At 46.5% G+C, this 20,711-nt stretch overlaps 1 protein-coding gene across 1 annotated transcript in view; it reads left to right on the top strand.

Annotated features, from left to right (window-relative positions):
* Positions 1–794: 794 nt before the first annotated feature.
* Positions 795–20,711, top strand: part of St6galnac5 (ST6 N-acetylgalactosaminide alpha-2,6-sialyltransferase 5) — a 167,783-nt gene continuing 147,866 nt past the window's right edge. Inside the window, exons 1-2 of the mRNA XM_021196379.1 lie at positions 795–1,038; positions 1,746–2,003. Coding sequence (XP_021052038.1) covers positions 1,024–1,038; positions 1,746–2,003 — 273 coding nt within the window. The 5' untranslated portion in view covers positions 795–1,023. The remainder of the gene's footprint in view (positions 1,039–1,745; positions 2,004–20,711) is intronic.

Below are 20,711 nucleotides of genomic sequence, written 5' to 3'. Positions count from 1 at the left end.
GCTACTGATCTGAACTCCTCAGCACTGAACAATGATCCAGCTTTTAACTTGAATCCAGGTCCATTTTGTGAAAGTAGACGCCATCAGTGCACCAGACAGCAGGAGGGACGAATCACAGCCTTCAGGTTCTTAGGATGCAAGATCATTTTTTATCTTCAACAGCTAATATTTCTTCACTGACATTAGGAAGACTCTACAGTTCCTGGTTAATCACATGAATAGGATGCACCAAGTGTTTCAAAAACTTTAAAATCATTTAAATGAGCACCAGGGACTTCGAAGGTTGAGTAGAAATATAAATTGTGTTCGTGGAAGCAAATGATGAATGAAGTCATTTGCATGAAAGGGTACGGTCCAAAGGAAGCAGGAGACTAATGATTTGTCAAAGCAAAATTAGGGAGGGAAAGGACATTTGAAAACAACTAGAAATTGTTACAGCGACGTAATTTTTAAGCAAAGCAATCCCATGATAGCATTTGCCAGGCTGTAAACACAAATGCAAATTTAAATAGATCTATTGACATTTGGGAGGTTAACTTGCTTTTTTATTAAAATCACAAACCTGAAAATTTAGTAAATTTTCAAATGGCTATGGTGTTCAGGATCAAACTGGGTTCTGCGTCCTTTTAATTTGATAGCCCCATTAAAAGATAATAAATCTTCAACCTAAGGAATGGGTGCACCTTTACAGTAACTGTCTTGCCCCAGAAATCCCACTTCACTGAAAAGATGGTTTGGGGGTTGGGAGGGGGACTGCAGAGGACTCTAGGACCCAGCAGGCGGCGGCAGGCGGCAGTGTGTGGATCGCTGAGACTCGGAGGGTCCGGCTCAGTTTTAATTCTCCTCTAATCTCTGCAACAGCAGCGCTTCCCGGTCCCGCGGCTCCTGCTCCCTCTCAGCCCCTGTCACTGCCAGGTGAGCATCTGAGCAGCCTCCGCCCCATCACCTACCATGGACAACCTCCAAGAAAAAGTGGCTCCGGACGCGCTTGCCTGAGAATTCCGCACAAAAGAGGAGCCCAAAATGAAGACCCTGATGGTGAGTCTGTTGTTCCAACTCCGCCAAGCAGAGGCAAAGACCCCTGGGATTCTGGGTCTCCTGGACCATTGGGGAAGCCTCTCGGGGTACCTATCCCTGTGCCAAGAGGTCACCTGTCATTGGTGACAACTTTCTACCTTGCTTGGAACCCGGGATGGGCACTAGGGATGCATGGGCTCCTAGATCTTTAGCGAGTGATCCAAGGGGCGATTGGAGAGCAGAGGAGCAGGCTGACCTCTTCAGGGATGGAGGGTGTCCCACTGTGACCGCTGGGCACAAACTCAGAGGGGCGGGGAGGAAGCACCATCATTGACTTTCTTGGTTTTCTTGTCGGATTTCAAACTTAGCGGGGATCTCTGCAGGAAGCCTCGGGGGGGGGGCAGAAGAGAGGGTGTTCGGAGGGCTGGAATCCCAGCAGCTTAGGTGGAGACTAGATCCTCCTTCCCAAAGTACCCTGGGCGGACGCGCTCACCCTTGCACTGGTCACCGCGCGCCACCTGCCCTCCACTGTGAGACGCGGGCTGTGAGCAGCGATGCAGGAGCATCCCTGACGGGTGCGCAAGACCGTGTCACCTCTGCTCTCTAGCTGCTGGGAAGGCTGGGGCGAATGCTCCGGACTTGTGCTTGGTGCCAATACGGAGCGCAAGCTTCCCTGGTGCACCCTCAGCCACTGTCTTCTGCTCTCTCTCTCGCCCGCCCGCCTGCAGCGCCATGGTCTGGCAGTGTGTTTAGTGCTCACTACCATGTGCACCAGCTTGTTGCTCGTGTACAGCAGCCTCGGCAGCCAGAAGGAGCGGCCCCAGCAGCAGCAGCAGCAGCAGCAGCAGCAGCAGCAGCAGCAGCAGCAGCAGCAGGCAACCGCGACTGGCAGCACGCAGCTTGTGGAGAGCAGTCCCCAGCCACGTAGAACCGCCCCCGCAGGACCCCGGCAGCTGGAAGGATACCTCGGTGTAGCAGACCACAAGGTGACAGCTTGTGCGTCGTTCTTCCCACCGCCGCTCGGCCTAGGCACTCTGTACCCCTGACCCTTCCTCCTTCCTGGGGCAGTGAGCGGCGGCGGGAGCAGCTGTTAGTTTGGGGAGCAGGAAGGTGGTACACCAGTTAGGGCAGGAAGGGTTGCATGCTAGTTGTGACTTTATATTCCAAGAAGGATGCAAAGTTTATCAGGGAATAGGAATGATGTGAGTGGATCCCGAACCTCAACGGTCCTGGTCTAGGATCCGGACACCCAGTAGTAGCAGCTGCAGATGGATGTTCAGTTTCTGGAGCCTAGTATTTTCCAGCCAAGCCCCGCGGGGTTGGGGGGTGGGGGGAGGTGCGGAGTAGGAGGAAACCAGAATGGTGCAGGAACTGGCCCCAAGGTTCCTCCTACACTGCCAGAGGAGAGAAGAGAGAGCCTCGGTTCCACAGGTTCTCCTGTGATCTCTGCTGGGGACTGCTCTGGGCTGAAAGGCCCCAGTCCCTGGGGAGCCCAGCTCTGGCAGGCATGGAGGGCTGGAAACACACTCAGCTCCCATTGGCTTAAAAGCCTGTTTTCCTTTGCCTCCCAGGAAGCAACTGCATGGCTTGGCTAATAATTAATAAGCTGTTTTTTTTTTTTTTAATTTAAATTGAACCTCCCTTCCTTAGACTAATAAATAAATCTCTGGTTTCGGCATAGGAAGCCTCTGGGAAAACCTAATCAAGTTTCCTGATTCCAAAGATGTTTTAATACAATTTAAATGCATCTCTGATTATTTGAAATTGCCAGAGTGTTTTTATTAAAACACACTTTCCCTCCCTGTCTAGAAGATGGCTTGAAACCTCTCAGCTCTTTTACTTTGTATCTTACTGCATTTTATGAATGTGAACCAACAGCAGTATTTGCAGATGTTCCTTCTGTGTGAGATGATAGCTCTTGTCACACATGAGTAAGTCAGACTTTAAGTGACAATCAAAATATTTCGACTCACCTGTGCTGTATAGAATGCTAAAGATGGGAGATGCCAAAGGGATTGCACGGTCTCAGCTTTCCCATCCTTGAATGCCTGAGGAAAACAGGGCATGTCCTGAGACATGTAACAAGGTTCACTGATAGACAGACGTGTGCCGTGGGCACTAGCACACACAGCGCTGCAGGGCTCACCCAGGAGGGGGCTCACAGTCTCCGGAAGAAGCAAGGGATATTTCTTTGAAAATGTGGAAGTTGTACTAGAGAGACTTCGGAGAGGTGGGCAGGAGGAGGCGCTCTGAGGAGGAAGCCCTGTGGAGTGGGCTGTGGAGGCCAGAGGCCAGGCCTAACAGTCACAGCTTCTGTTTGCCCTCTTGGTTGTTGATTGATTAATGCGTGGGGTCTGCATGTGCAAGCTGCTGATAAGGGCTGTGGCCATGAGGAAGTTGAGTCCTGGTGTCTGTCTGGGGATGGGGATGGTGTTCTGTGTGGGTCACTGGCATGAGATGAACAGAGTGCCGTGCTGGATTTTCACACTCGTGGTTTAGTGGGGACCCACCTCAAAATCTGGAAGTATTTGTGAATAAAAAATGTCAAAAGGTCAATGCCTTGCAAGTTCTGGTGGATATGAGAAGATATCCCAGATACTTTGTTCCTTCCATAGCCTAGTGGTCAATTGTTCCCAAATAGAAGGACTGAGTTTAAGAGTCATCTCTTAAAAATGCTTATGTAAACAGGTGTGCTGATGACAAGTTCAGTGTATCAGAGAGTTGTGTGATCGGGACAAACAGCAGCCTTTCTGTGTGTAACGGTGCCTGTAGATGGAAGTACTCTGCCGTGGAAAGGGAAGCTGCAAGTGCCGTGGTGGGGGAGTCTTCTTGGCCCATGATTACTGACATCAATCCAGTTCATCCCTAGAAAACATCTCCCAGGTGGTATGCTCACATCTTCTACCCCAACACAATTGGAGTGTGAGGCAGGGGAATGGCAAGTTTGAAGTCAGTCTAAGTTACATAGAGGTATCTTCTGTCAAAGTCCAAAAGAAGCAGGAGAGGGAGGAGCAGGAAAAGAGACAGAAGGAAGACAAAGAGGAGGGGGAGGAAGTGAAGAATGAAGAAGGGAAGGGAGGGAGGAAAGAAAGAAAGAGCAGAAAGGAGAAGGGAGTGAAGAAAGATGGAAGGGAGGAGAACAGAGATGAAGGAAATAAGGGAAGGAAAGGAAAGAAGGTAAGAGGGAGGAAGGAAAGGAGGCGGGAAGAAGTAAGGAAAGAAGGAGGAAGGAAAGAAGAAGAGGGGAAAGGCAGAAGAAGGGAAAGGGAAGAAATGAAAGAAGGATGAAAGGAAGGATATATGAAGGGAGGAAAGAAAGGGCAGAAGGAAGACAGAAACGCAAGGAATGAAGAGAGGGGGAATGAGGAAAGAAGGAAGAGAGGAGGAAGGAAGAGGGGGGAATCCACCTCACAAGTTCAACTCCAAGGCTGTAAACTGAGACCAAGCAAAGGGATTTGCACAAACCCCAGGCACTAGGGGACATGTCCCTTTGTCCCAAGGAGCTAATGCAGACATGCTCAAAGGGGCTTCCACAGGCCTCCTTACTGCTCCTGCAGCTCTGGCCTGCCAAGTGGGCGGGGCTCCCATCCCACATGGCCACCTGAGGTGCACGTCCTGTACAAACACCTAGGAGCTCTTCTTGGATTTAGTTTTGCTCCAGATCTTTCACAGCCTCCATCAGGCAAGGCTGTGAGAAGGCTGTGACTGAAGTAATTTGTTAGGATGTTGCTAAAGAAAACCTTTTCTTCGGCTAACACAGAACAGAGTCAGGAAGGAGAGCTCTCCTGTTCTGCCACAGGACACTCGGGACTGAATTTTTTTCTCTTCGATCTCACGTCAGGCCTCAGGAAAATCACAGATACACTGAGCACAATGACCACAAGACCATAGGCTCCTGCACACTGAACCAGAATTCCAACAGATGTCAGATTTGCTGTTGACTCCCGGAGACTGGGGAGAGTTAGAGATACTCCAGATACAGGTACTGTGTAGGAAACAGTTCACATCTCCACAGCTCCAGGTTCCCAGGACTGATAAAGATGTAGTATTTATGTTTAGCTACATGGTGGAATTAGCATTAGCTGATTCCAAGATTAAATTCAACAGGTGGCCCTAATCCCCCTGCACCTGACTTTTGCAGAGTACAGGCTGTCTGCCCTGATATTCTTGTCACCCAGGGCTGTGAACTAAATTACTGCTGAGATTAAATCACTGTGTGTTTTTGTTAAATGATAGGCGGAGTCAAGCCGGTGCATGTTAACCTTACGATATCCCTTTGCCTGGTCATAGGCCCTGCCCATCATTCATAGACAAGATGGTAAGGAAGATAATCCTGCATTAGTACACAAAGACCACTCAGGCATGCTCGTGGTCATGAAGAGGCCGATTTTCTGTTGAGTTATGCTGCTCTCTTTCCCAATCTCTTCCCCATCTAACTCATGTGCACCTTGCTGGGTGTTCATCACAGCAGCCCCTGCATCTGTATTCAGAGATTACTCTCAGGTTGTCAGTTTTGGAAGCTGTCCATGTCTAACCAGACTGGCCAGGTACAAGAGAAGAAACCAATTTTTCATATCCTTGGGAAACTCCCTTATTTATTATTCTACCATAATATAACCAAACGAAATACAGGGACACACAGACATAAAGAAACATCCACACATGCTTGTCTCTATCCCTTTGTCTATGTCCATATCTTTGTCTGTCTGTCTGTCTGTCTCTCTGTCTCTTCCCACCCTCTCTCTCTCCACACTCAATCAAGCAGCTGTCAGAGGAAAGACCCGAATCTTCCAGCACCGAGAAAGGAGACAGAGAACTCAATTCCGTTTCTAGTCCAGATCTTTCTAGGTAGATAAAGTCATTTTCCATCTGGTAGAGCTTGTGAATTACAACTGAGCTGATTCCCATTTCCAGGGCACAGGCCCTTATCACAAAAGGCCCACCTGTCACCAGCCTGCCCTTTTCTGCAGAGGCTAAGGAAAGGCCAATGAGTGACAGCTGGAGCTGAGATGGTGGAGCTCTCTTTCCGCCTCCAGGGATGGTGCGGCACGTGCCAACTGCAAGTTTGTCCCTTGTTCTTTCCTTCCTTGGGCACTTGGTTATTTGATACTTTTTGGTGATCGTGCTGCTACTATCAATATGTAGATATCCCTTGGAAAGATGGACAAGTCAGTTCAGCAGCTGATAACTAATCAGACTAAAATCTGTCACATAACTTATTTCAGAGTTGTGGGCAAAGGATCCCTCTTTAGAAAGTCTATAAATTCCTAGCGACAAGTTGACACCATTTATTAAGCTCTATTTGATGACATTTGGGTAATCCAATCAGTGATAAATCGTTTCAGTGTCCAGGAAGCTCAGAGTTAGCTTTCTGTGCTCGTTTATTGGCACGTGAAATCTGCCAACGCTGATGAGATTACAAAGTCAAAGGAGCCGTGGGGTCAACCAGCTTCTGAGACAGTTTCAACAATGTGTGCTGGTGGGATGGCTCCACAGGTCAAGGCACCTGCTCACATGGCCTGAGTTCCATCCGCAGGTCCCATGAGGAAAAGGAGAGAACTGATTCCCACAAGCCGTCCTCTACCCTCCCACATGCACACCCACACCCCACACATGTGCACACACACATACACACACAAATAAATGCAAATTTTAAAAATACGTAGTAGTTTCAACAAGGAGGCTACTTTTAACTAGAGAAATGTTCGTATGACAATAATTATAACAATGATTAAAATACTGACATCCCCCCCCCAAACTGCTGTGACAGGTAGGACTTTTGTACCCCTCTGACTTAATGTCCTTGGTGAGTGACTTTAGCCTGCTCCCTCTGAAGTTTTTTACTTCAAAGCCTTCCTACTCTCTTCTCCATGGGAAACTCTTCCCCAAGGTCTTTCTTGTCACAGAACCCTAGGGTTACATGTCATCTTTTAATGAGACACATGCTGTCCCCTACCCAGTGGCCACTATCAGTCACATTAGCTTAGTTTTTCTTTCCTTGTATCCCATAATATCTAAAATAAAATTAAACTTGTCTATTGCTCTCGAACTAGAATCCAGAATTGTGGCAATAAAGTCTTGGCATGTCTTAACCAATGAATGCAGTTTCAGGAGCTGGACACAGCAGAGCTTGGCACTGGTTAGTGAATTGAAAGAAATTAGGATGTGGGGCAGGGGCAGGGGCAGAGCTGAACCCACCTTACCTCAGTTCTTTCCCACAGGAAACATTCGTGGGGTCAAAAGGCCCTTGCAGGTCTTCTTTTCCTAAATTTGTTTTGCAAGAAAAAAAAACAAAAAACAAAAACAAAAAAAAACAGTAGCAACTGCTAGTATATTCACAGAGAAGAAAAAAAAGTAAGACTAAAAACACAAGAACCATTGGAAAGGAGATGTGGGAACGTACTGAGCAAGCTTCCGTGTGACTCATGAACACATTAAAGGTTGGGAACTGCTGTTTGGAGCATCACAGCGACTTGTCCTGTAGCCAGCTCACTCTGAATGTTTGGAACTCACTGCAGCCATTAGCAAATGCTCACTGAAGGTCTAACAGTTTCAGAACTGGCATTCTGATGGAAGAACACAGTCCCTACCCTCAAAGGGCCTTTGATCTCCTTGGAGAGGAAAGACAATGGAGAAGGATTACTTAAGTAATACAGCCAGGGCTGAGTGAGTCAGCCTGGGAGTACTGACTCCAAGAAGGCCTCCCGTGCACTTGCTCCTACGAGAAACTAAACATGTCGTTACAGCTGGCGCATATGAAGCCTCCAATTACCGTTGTGTTTTTAATTGGGGTGGGTGCATGCTATGTCAGCAAACAACGTGGGCATCAAAAAATTGCAAAGAGGATTGATTTCTACATCCATGTTAAGTTTCTTTATGATTGTCCTGCGGTGAGACACACAGTCTCCAGAGTGGCTTCGCTACCTCTGTACCAGGCATGCACTTAGCGTCATATCGAAGTTAAACCCTGTACTTTGGTGAGTATAGATGTGATTGCACTGGCCAGCAGACAACACTCGCAATCAGATTTGCCGTGAAAATGTGACACCTGTTAGATAGGTTCATGTCTATACTAACCCTTGGGCCAGGCAGCTGCTGATGTGATTCCTGTCCTGCAAAGATGTCCATTCAAGGAGCGGAAAGGGGAGACAGGTGTTGGTCAACACGTTTCATACCATGCACTCTTCCAGCAAATGTGCATATTTGTAAGCTTAGAGAGACAATAAATGATTATCTCTTACGTAACAGTGAACTTATAGTTAGGCGATTGATAGAATATGGCAATGAGGACATTTATATACCGTGCTCGGATTCTCTGTGACATACTGCTTCTGTCTTAAGTGTTTAGGCCATCATAGGGCAAACAGATACTTTTACTAAAGTGTGTTCCAATCAATATAATTTCCCAGATAAAACTACAGGATGTATGTTCCTGGGTTCGACAGCCCACCCACAGGCAGGTCTTCCCTGCCATGTAGCCCAGGTTAGATCTGGGCTACATGTTTTGTCTCTATAGCTGGAGTCTCGCAGAAATAGTTACTCTGGCTTGCTGTTGTTCCTTGTCTAAAATCGTCTGCCTCCCAGCTAGGCATCTGGCTTTCAGAAACTGCAATGTTTTCTTTGTGCCTGTCATTATATTTCTCCGTTTTAACATAATGTTGGCTCTTTAATAAATATTTGTCAAATAGATACTGTCTATATAAATACTTTTAATTTCTTCTAACATAAGCCTCTGTCAAGAGTGCGTGACCATTTGGGGTTACTGAAGAGGACTAGTTTCATGTCATAAATATTAGTTTCTTTCTGCCCCAGTTCTGTGGTTAATTCTCTTCTACCATCTTATACTAATCAGGTCTCTTAAGACATATGCAGAATTTTTGAGTTACGCAGGCAACTTTAAAATAATTATCAAAAGGCATTCCTGAGTAGTTGTGTGATTTGCCCAAGGTCACAGCTAGTGGCAGCTGGGGATAAAATGTGAACCTGATGTGAGCTTCATTATCATGAGGGGATTCAGGGCCAATATCTTCTAAGCAGTGACTCGCCATTATTTGGACAGAATTTATTAAAATGAAGAGCCTAGGCCTACCCAGTTATTGGAAAGAAATAAATATTTAAAGATCTCATTATTCTGAAATGAATATGAGAATATGCCTCCAGATAGTTGAAAAGAGTCTTCTACCAATGACTGGGCTTGCCACAGCTACTCTAAAGGGGGCACAGAACACATGGCACTGATGTAATTGGAACAATTTGCAGCTCAGTAAAGTTGGCTGTTAAAAGTCACTGAGGCAAACTGGGGAGGGGCTCATGGGTAAAAACTGCCTGCTTGCAGCACAGCCGGAAGACCTAAAACTGGTCCCCCCCAAACCACATACAACCCTGTATCATGCATCTCTAATTCCATCAGTCTACAGGAAACAAGGGGAGAAGACAGGAGAATTACGCAGAAAGTCCTGGGGCCAGTCAGCCTGGCATATGCATGCAGAGACAAAAACAACAGAGAGATCCTGCCTCCAAAACAAGGTAGAAAGGTAGACAGAGGGTTCCTAAAAGCTCATCTCTGACTTCCTATGTGCACTGTGCTGAACACATGCTCACACTCAAACACACATCATAGTCACACACACAAAGGCTCACACTCAAACACACATCACAGTCACACACATACACATGCTCACACTCACAAATTACAGTCACACACATTTCACAGTCACACACATCACTTCACACACATACATGCTCACACTCATAGACATAACACCATGTCACATACTCATACACACATCACACAATATACATCACACACATACATATATCACATATATATATCATACATTCATACACACATGTGTTCATATACACATCACACTCATATACACATTACACACATAGCACACATATATCACATACACACACATGCTCACACTCATACACATATCACATATACACCACACACATGCTCATACACATACCACACACACACATCACACTCACACAATCATAACATACTCATACACACATTATACACGCATACTCACACTCATACACACATCACACACAAACATGCACCTACACAGGCATGCATGTACCCAGGCATGCGTACACACACACACACACACACACACACACAGAGCCATGATTAATAAGACATTACTTCCATCATTACTTCACAAGCCAGGCCTCCGTCCATCACCTGCATTTCTCGGAACACTTTTATCAGTTCTGCTCGAACAGAACAGTCGCCCCTTAAGCTCTGAACACTCACTGTCTTTCCTAGCCCAATATTATAAGCGTGCCACAATCATTCCCAAAGCATCATGGTCATGTCCACCACACTCACTGATAAAAGTTCCTGTCCTTGTTATCTTCCTGTTGCTGTGATAAAACACTGAAAGGGTTAATTTGGCTTCCATGGTCCTGATCCCTGGCAGTCACTGAGGGAAGTCAGGCAGTCACAGAAGGAAAAGCTATGGCAGAGTGCCACTGACTGGCTTAGTCTGCACAGCTCACTCCAATTGCTGTCTTATATACCCCAGGGCACCTGCCCCAGAGTGGCACTGCCTACAGTGATCTGGGCCCACCCACATCAGTCATTAATGAAGAAAATGCAGCCCCGCCCCCACACACATCAGGAATTTCTCAGTTGGGGTCCCCTCTCTTCATTTTTTAGGTTTGTGTACAGTTGACAATAACTAGCCGACACACAAAGTAATCAGGCCAAAGGGAGTATAGTAGTTAATGACATGCAGAAATGCTACAGCCTGACCACTCAATCAGTGAAATTAACCTTTTCCCCAATAGGGAAGAGGGCGTCGTCTAGAGACCCAGCCAACCAAGAGTTTGAAGAACTGTCATTTTGCAAATCCCATAGCCTATCCTGACCTCTGAGATGGAACGCCTACTCTGAATTACTCCAGGCAGACAAGAAACCTGTGAAAAACTATGAGGGAGAAAATTAACCTTGACAGTCTTTGCAGCTCAGAATGGAAAGGAAACTTCGTTATTATTATTTTCTGTCTTTGTGGCTATGGAGTTATCTGCGGTGTCTGAGAAGCACACAGATGCTGAGAGTTCTCAGTCTGAAGTGCAGAGTTAAACAATTATTCCTTATAAGAAGCATATTCTGAAAATTAATTGCACATGTGGGACATCTCAACTGACGGAACTGTGTTATTGCATTTCTACTTACAGATTGGCTTATGGTCCCTGCCATAAGCTTCCATTCCAGTGCCTGCCCATTTCTTAGAGCATCTTGCTCACACCCCTTAGGAAGACCAGCAGGGGCCACATGACCTACTTCTCCAGCCCCAACCCCTGCAGCTCCCCTGAGCTCAGGCTCTCCACACACTCTGGGAGCACAGCTTACTCACCTACCCGCATCTGCTGTTCCTTCTGCAGAAACGACCCTTCCATGGGCAGGAGATGACTCACAAGTGAAAAGCGGGCACTGCTCTTGCAGGGGACTCAAGCTCAGTCCTCCACATCCACACAGGCGACTCACAGCAGCTCCAGAGGCTATGACACCGTCTTCCTGTCTCTGTGGGCAACTGCACTCAGATGCACATGAACACATACTGCCGCCAGGCACATGCACATATTTAAAATGAAAACGCATCTTCTTAGGAAGAAATATTGTTCTTTCAGTTTGCCAGAGATTTAAATATTCGTTAAGACCCAGACCAAGGCTTTCTCTCTAAAGTTCCCCCAGAAACCTGCATGCAAAGGAGGAAAGACATTCCTTTAGACTGTCCATATCAGTCACCTCATCTCATATACGATGAGCACCTACTATGTAGTCAGTATTAGAGAGGAAGGGGAATGAGACCACACACCCAGGCCCTGTCCAGTGGAGAAGTCAGTGTAATCAACAGCACTTGACCCTAAGAATTCTGTTGTTTGGCACACAGAGTGTTTATGCAAACAAGACAGTGTCCTGGTCACATGAACCTATGGGCCAGCCCTGTGAATGTACTTCATTGCTGACGGACATGCTACTCTACTATGCTTGGCTGTATTAGCAATATAACCTAGCAAGTGCCAAGCTATTCTTTGTAGCTGTGCACATCTTTTGTCACATAGTATTTCCATTGGTTTTCTTCAACTATCTCCTAGTCTTGTCCACCTGCCTTCTTAAACATAATTTAGTCATATTGTGTTTTGTAAGTATCAAATCTCAGTAAATCCTTGTTGAGTCTAGCTGTGACCATACCGCATTTGATTATGTTATATTTGAATAAACCTGGCTAATAGACTCATTAATCATAAGAATGGACAAAAATGATAAATGGGGGAAGAAAGACTGTATATACCCAGCCCTTAATTTCTGAGTCTTTTGAAAACACAGACCTTCCAAATGGTAGACCAGATGTTGAAGCAAAAGGATGTGTTTAAGCTCTTTAGTAGTGAGCTACTTAACTTTTAAGTTTAAGTTAGCCTGCTGAGATGTTACACAATATGCATTCATTCCTTAGTCTGCTATATGCATGTGCTTACCTTGTACCTAACATTGTGTGTTGGGACCAGGAGGCAACAAACAAGAGATAAAGCATGACCGCCAACTCTTGAAACTCACATTCACAGGGAAAGGCAGAGAAACAGATATCACGTGACTGTGGAGGTTTGGATAGAACATTGAACACGCTGCAGAGCTTGGATTTATCCCGGAAACACCGTGAGGTTGAGAAGCAGCTACCTCAGATGTGTGTGTCAGCTGGGTCGTTCTGGCATTGGTATAGTGTGATCAGAGTAGCCCTTGGTTACGGGGAAGAGAATCTGCTGCTCACAGCAGCAGGCTAGTGCTATGGTGTGAGGTGGCATCGCTATGACGTCGGTCAGGTTGGCAGCCAGGGGATCAAGACAGCTAGGGTTTTTGCCTGCGTGAAGATTCTAAGCTTGCCACCTGGAATGCTCAGACAGTGGGAATACAGCTTCTTCAAGTGCAGAAGGTTCGTGGTTCAAGACTGCCTCTCAATGGCTGCCGAAAGAGTCTCAGATGAGCCCAGATGGCAGCTCAACTTTGTCTAAGTTTGAACCTTTCTGTGTCTCTTCGTGCCACATGCTGACTTGAGCAAAGCAGGAAGTCACGATGTTATGGTTAAGGCTGAAGTGGGCTGTCTGCAGAGACAGCGTGATGTGTGCTGGTGACAATGAGAACTGAGCTCCCCTCCTGCAGCAGAATCAGTGGGACCTGGAGTGAAGGGACTCTGGGGACTTTTATGGTGTTTCGCTTCTCTGTGGGGTGGGCAGACTTACCAGGCACAGGCTTTTCATAGAGAAAAGGGTGGCTTTCCTTCCTCTCGTTTCCCATTTAGCTAGAGAGAGAACAATTACCGTTCTTTGAAATCACCTTTGTTAACGACATCTGAGGAGAGAGAAGGTTCTATTCCAGTTTCATCAGAGAGAAATTGGCCATAAAGTAACGAAAAACTTGTCAAGAGGAAGCCTTGATCTTAATTCATCCAATGGCATTTATCTGATTGGAAACACAAACACATACTGTATATCTAAATGAATAGCAGGTTTATGGGAGCCATATTTGGAGTTATTCAGCAATCTGCACCTGCCAGGCGGCTTTGGGAACATACGCAAAGTGTCTCGAGTTAGCTGCAACTCCCATTCCACACCAGAAGTCATAAAGCCCATCCTCTTTAGTTTTATTCAACTTGTACAAGTTTTGAACAAGGGATGCACAGAAGTGGTAATGGTCTGTGTGTGTTCTAGGACGCAGGAAGGCAGATGGGGATTGTGGGAACTCGTGGGAACTCCTGTCCTATCTGCTTAAGCGATAGCCACACTGAGGGAAGCTCAGCCCTGGTGCTACATCTGCCACAGATCCACACCGATGAGCCATGCTCCTGCCCCGGACATGTGTGGAGTTTGATGTAGGCTCACCACATGATGGATTACTAAGTCCATAGTTCAGACATGGATGACAGAGAAAGACAATGTAGGGAAGCACGGTACCCTGTCCCAGTGAGTCTACAGCAATGGCGGGTGATGGTGCCTAGTTTGTGCTCTTACAATAGAGTCCTGGATCCTGGGACTACTTATAAAGACCAGACATTGCTCACAGTTGTGCAGGGAGGAATCTAAGATGGGCATTGGGTGTCTGGTGAAAGCTACATCCCAAAAGGGGGTGAATGAGAGGTGGGTCCTCCCACCACTGAACAGAGAAGGTATGGTACAACTCTACTGTATGGACCTGTGGGATATGAAGAACTTCTGGCTCTCCTAGGAGGGCAGATACAACTCCACTCTATAGACCTGTGGGGGCACTTCTGGCTCTGCTAGGAGCATCCAGTACCTTAAGGGGCACCGTGGTCACTTTTGTCATCACAGTGATCGAATAATTCTAGGTAACACCTTGAAGAGGAAGAGTTTTCTGGCTGGTGGCTTTGGGGGACATGGGTCACCGTGGCAGGGAAGATGGTAGGTAGCAAGTAGCCCACTGGAGAGGGATCCCTGGCCTCTGCCACACCTCAGCAGAATTGGGAAGCAGAAAACTGACAGAAAATGGGGTAGGGTTGTAGGCCTCAAGCCCAGTGACCAACATCCAAAGGTAAAGCAAGCCTGTGGGGAACATTTGATATTCAGACCACAGCAGGCAGAGTTCATATGGCCTATCCCCTTTGAAAGTCCCTAACTCTTAACCGATGACACTGGCAACGTGACTGTAATTAGGTACAGGGAGCAAAAATAAGGACCAGAGTGAAAAACAGTGCTAGCTCCTTCCCTGTTAGCAGGGGCTGTGCAGTCCTTAGGGCCCTAGAAACCTCGGTCGGTGGACTCTGGATGGTCTTTGAGGGATCACAGGAGCGGTGGACTCCGGATGGTCTTTGAGGGATCACAGGGGCTTTCCGTTATTACACATTACATCATCACATTGCTGCATATGATCCAATAGCCTGTTTGAGAATAGAATATCAATAGGCTAAAGAATCCAAGAGTGACCAGGCCCCAGAGTGGCTGTGGTCTACAGTAAGCCCCAAACCTCTGGGGGATGACAACCTCAGTATTGACTGATCTGCTAGTCGAAGACCATTTGTAACTATGGAGACGGGCTCTGTGTGCTACCCAGACACTTACCTCACCCTGCGCTCTTGTACATGACCTACTTTCCTCATCTTTTCTTTTGCTTTTAAAGACAAAGTCTCATTAGTTAGCCTAGGCTAGCCCTAAACTTGCAACCCCTGTCTCTACTCTTAGAGTGCAGAGATGGCAAAGGTGTGTCACTTTGTCCAGTGTAAAGGACATTTTAGTTATTTACTTACTTCCTGGGTATGGATGTTTTGCCTGCGTCTATGTCTGTGCACTACATGTATGCCTGGTCCTATGGAAGGCAGAAGAGGGTTTAGGCTGGAGTTAGGACTGGAGTTACAGACAGTTGGGAACTGCCATGTGGGTGCTAGAAACCAAACCTGGGTGGGTCCTTTGGAAGAGAAGCCAGTTAAGCCATCTCTATGGGCCCTAAAGAGCTTTTCTTAGTGAATCCACAGAACAGTGAAACCTCTGGAAGGTCTCGAGGGTGGAGAGCAACCAGGCATTCCTCTGTGCAGTTTCCTAGGTTTCTATGCCAACCTATGGACCCCCAAGCTCAGCAGCAGTTCACCCTTTCTTGTAGACCACAGTACAGCACACAAAGTCCCTTCTGTTGGAAGCCATACACCAGGAAAAAGAGGCAGGTTGCTTGATTTGAAAAAATAAATAAATAAATAAACATCAGTCTTTTCCCTATAGTAAATGTGGGTGTGTGTGGCAACGTGACAGAGGTAAAGAAAAACTGAGACTTACTCATGAATTTCTCACTAAAACATAATTACCCTTGATATTTTAGTACGCTTCCTTACGGAAGTCCTCATACCTATCAAAATGTGCGTAGATGGTGCTCACTGACTCTTCATGCGAAGCTTTGCCGGTGTGAGGCGACAGATGGGATAATTCATTCAACAGTGTAAAACTAAAATACATTCCAGGTAGGCTGGGCTGCTAGGAAATCGAGCATTGACATTTTCTGTTGAAGTCTCCTTGGCTGCCCTGGAAGGAATGTGTATCCCTGACTACTACTCTCTCCCATTGGCTGCCCTTGACCACTCCTGTCTCCCATTGGCTGTCCTTGGCCATGCCTCTCTCCCATTGGCTGTCCTTAATCACTCATCTCTACCATTGGCTGCTCTTGACCACACCTCTCTCCCAGTGGCTGCCCTTGACCACGCCTCTCTCCCATTGGCTACCCTTGACCACACCTCTCTCCCATTGGCTGTCCTTGACCACGCCTCTCTCTCATTGGCTGCCCTTGATCACAACTCTCTCCCAGTTGCTGCTAGCCCTCAGGCACTTTTCAGATGAGGCCGGTTCCTCCCTGCCTCCCTCTCACCCACCCATTTTCCCAAGTGAAAAAAAAAATTTAAGTTTCATAAATCATCCTCAGTAATCTTTTCATCCCTCTTGACATTTTTTCTTTAAATCTCACTAAGTGAAGGGTATTTGGGGAACAGCCAGGGGTAGCCCCTCGTAGTATGGCACTTCCAGAACAGTGATGGAGAGGAGGGGCCGAGTGGGCGTGGGGATGGGGTAGGTGAGGGGGTCTTCACATGCACAGCCCCCTATTTGCCTCTGTGGGCCAGGCTTCAGCTTTACCCATTCCGTGAAGACTGTAGCTCAAACCAGCCTTCCGCAGGAAGGGCAGACCTGCTTACTTGATATTACTTTGTTTCCTAGAAAGAAATTTCACAGCTCAACAATTTGTAACTCTCTTAATTAGTGACTCTTAATTAGTGACTTTTCTGAGTTGCTTATAGTCTGTGTAATTATATCTTTATGGGACAGTCTCAAAGTGCATTGTTCTTCCCATCCATGGGCACAAAAGGTCTGCTCTCAGAGCTCTGGCACCCAGCTCCCACGCAGGCCGAATGGTAGAGCACAGCCTCAGGACCTGCACTTGCACTTGCCATTGCTGCCTCTTCACTGCAGCCAGGCTTTTGTTTTCCAGGCCCTCTTTGTCCACTTGATTAAAGAGTTAGGTAATTCTCACCGGTCCCCCTAGCCCCTTTGGGAAGGCTTTTGTTGTGGAGATGTCTGTTATAACATTTACAAACTCCACCATTTTACCTGTAGAGTTCACCCTGTTGAGCAGTGAATGCAGCTACTTATTTCCAAGGACATTGTCCTTCCCTGTCTTAGTCCCTGGAAACTCAGTTCTACTTCTATCTCCATGGACAGGCCTAGTGTCCAGGGCCCAAGGAGGTTCTGCCTTCTCGTGGCCAGAGGCAGAAGAGCGAAAGAGAGCAGGCTTCCTCCATGAAGCCTTTGAGAGACACCTCGCCCCCGCAGGGTGAAGTCAGGAAGGGTCTTTCATGGTTCCTTCGTGCGGTAGCCTGTAACCTACCTTTGTGCTGTCTTAAGACCAATCACCTACTGTACGCTGGACCACACGATGTTCATCCAGCCCTCTTTTGATGAACATGGTTTGACAATGATGTTGCCTCGGAAACCAGTGTTCCCGCCCCACATTTTCCCTCTCCTTTTTTCTTCCCTCTCTCTAACTCCCCCAGAAGCACCTCATTCTCTGCTCCTCATAACTGACATGCACCATCAGAAGAGAAATCTAAAAACTCCAAGAGAAACTAATTATCGTTCTATTTTCTTTGTTTAAAGGCCATATTAACATTTTAAAAGTGTAAAAAAGAAAAAATAGAAAGAAAATTTCCCCAAATCTCACCACTTGGAGATAAATCATGTCGTCATCTTGATTTATGTTTGCATTGGGTTTATTTCTAAGAACCGATACAGGCAGATGCTATTTTTTCTCTTTTTAACTGGTTTTGAGATAGACTTTCCTGTGTAGCCCACTCTGGTCTCCGTCTCAGTTCTCATGAATCATGGCACTGGGGTGGGGAGGAGCCTCAAAACATTCCTCCCATGACGAGGCAGTGCTGGGATCGCAGTGATAACATACTACATATGATTTCCTAAGGGGAATGTGATGATTCTGTGTCTTGTTTTGCAGGTGTAAAATTAGCCATTGGGGTTCCCTTTAGTTAGTGATTGGCTTTTTCCTCCTTAGTACTAATGTCCCAACCCAGGGCCATGGATGTTGAGCAAGTATCTGCCCCCAAACTCACAAGCATCATATTATACATCTTATCTTAATGAAGCTTTAATTGCTAATCAAAATTATAAGAGCAGGAGAGTTATTCTGATCAAAGCCAGAAGTGGATAGGTCAGATGAAACCTTTAAAAATTGAAAACCTGTCCTAAACAAAGATACAGTTCCGAGGGAATAAAAGCAATTAGAACGTTCATGGCCTTCCATGGATACTTTCGTGTGGCCTTTTCAAATAATAGGGGCAGGCCTGGACACACATGGGAAGAAAAAGAAAGATTGAAGACTGCAGGATAGCAAAAGCCCAACAGCTAAGGGCTGAAGACATAGTTGAGTGGTAGGCACTTGTGTGCTTGTTTTGAGACAAGGTCTTATGTGGCCCAAGCTGTCCTAGAACTCACTATGTAGCTAAGGATGGCCTTCAACTCTTGATCCTCCTGCTCGCTCTCTCCCCAATGCTGAGTTATCGGTGTATGTCCACCGTGCCTGCAGAAATTGTACAACTTTTACCAACACGTCTCCCTCTGCCCTTCCCGCAATCACCTCAGCCTTTGGTGAATGCCACCGCTAGAACTTCCCCCACCCCCCCCCACACACACACACAAACAGTTTAACCTTTTTAGATTCCAGATTGTGAGCCTCACATTGCGTGGTAACTAAGGAGCTAAGGAGGGGAGGGGAGAGGAGGAACTGGGGGGGGGGGAGGAGACACAGCCCTTCAAGGCATGGCTACAATGCTGTGCTTCCTCCAACCAGGCTCTGACCCACTTTCCCACCATTTCATTACGCTCCAGTTAGGAACACACCAATGGGATAATCCATGAGTGAGATCAGAGCCAACATTATCCAACTGCTGTCCTGAAAGTCCCCTGAACATGGCTGCACTCAGGGCCAGGCTTCTGTTGTTTGTTCACTTGCTTGTTTTGTTTCTTTCTTAAAAAAAAAATCTTTCCATTGATTCTTTGCAAGTTTCACATCATACACCCCAGTCCCCCTTATCTCCCCTCTGTTCTCTGCCCTTGCAAATCTAAACTAAACGAACACACGTACAAAACAAAACAGAGGATAGAAAACATCTCGTCCTGGAAGCTGTAGTGTGTCACGATGTATACCACAGCATGTCCCTGTCCACACATCTTCACTTGCAGATGTTCACCCCCATGAGTCATTGGTCTGATGAGCGCTCTCTGGCTTCTGTGACACCACCAGTACTGGCTTCTCACCTGTACTCTTCCAGTTATCTAGTTGTTGACCTATGCCATGGAGTTCCTGCCGATCCGAATCAGCAGGACCTTTCACAACACGAGTTTTGAGGGGACATTTTAGATCCAAACCATGACACACATATCAATTAATAAATGCCTGTCCTCCTTCTGGGTAATTCAGACCTTAGCAGTTTAACTCTGGTCAATTTGAATATCAATCTGGCAGGAATTTAGTGCAATAACCGCTGAGCCATCTCTGCATTCCTTGTATATTTTGTTGAGATCCTCTGCAGCAGGGTCTCTCGCTGAACCTGGGGCTCTTGTTCTCTCATCTCAGCTGAAAGCCAGCAAGTTCCCAGTATCCTCCTGAAGCCAGGATTACAGGCACCTGCCAGATGTCACAGCTGTGTGCGTGCCGGGATCCACACTGCAGACATCACAGCTGTGTGCGTGCCAGGATCCACACTCCAGACGTCACAGTCCTGTGCATACCAGGATCCACACTGCAGATGTCACAGTCCTTTGCGTGCCAGGATCCACGCTCCAGGCCTCATGGTTATACCACTTGCAGACTGCTGAACCATCTCTCTGGCCCCAGGGTTATTTGTTTCTTATTGATGAGTTAAAAATCTTTACATATTCTGGACACAAGTTCCATATAAGGTTATATGACTTGATAATTATTTTCTCTTGTTTGTAGACTATACTTTTATTTCTTGGTATCTTTTAGATCACAAAGTTTCTAGTTTTAATAATAATTGATCTATGTTTTCATTTCTCACTGATAATTTCAGTGTTAGATTTAACAACTATCACCTAATCCAATGTTGTGCAGAATGACCCCTTCTTCTGAGAGTTTTACAGTCTTAGCTTCTTAGAGTGAGGCCCAGGATGCATTTTGAGTTAGTTGCATATATGATGTGCATGGAGTTTCCTTTGTGCAACTCTCCAGTTTCCCAGCATTGTTTGTGAAAGGCTGACCCCTCCTTATTTCATCGTTTTGGCACTCTTATCTGAAGTAACTTACAGATATAGCAGAGAGAGAAGTAGGTGGGTCAGTAGATAGAAATGGGGTAACAGAGAGAAATACTTAACCCATCACCAGCCCCACCTGGGGTCAGACTCTGTGTGTGCTTGAGGCTCACTTACACTCTGGTTATCCCCGGCAATGGGAAAGAACAAGCTGAACATTTCCAAAGGTCTTTTTTTTTTTTAATTTTTTAACTTATTTTATTAGATATTTTCTTCATTTACATTTCAAATGCTATCCCGAATGGCCCCTATAGCCTACCCCCACCCTGCTCCCCTACCCACCCACTCATACTTTTTGGCCCTGGCGTTCCCCTCTATGGGGCATATAAAGTTTGCAAGACCAAGGGGCATCT

The sequence above is a fragment of the Mus pahari genome, chromosome 4, assembly GCF_900095145.1.
Source record: "Mus pahari chromosome 4, PAHARI_EIJ_v1.1, whole genome shotgun sequence".
Lineage (NCBI taxonomy): Eukaryota > Metazoa > Chordata > Mammalia > Rodentia > Muridae > Mus > Mus pahari.
The sequence above is the reverse complement of the archived record's forward strand: the minus strand, read 5'-3'. Positions and strand labels throughout refer to the sequence as shown.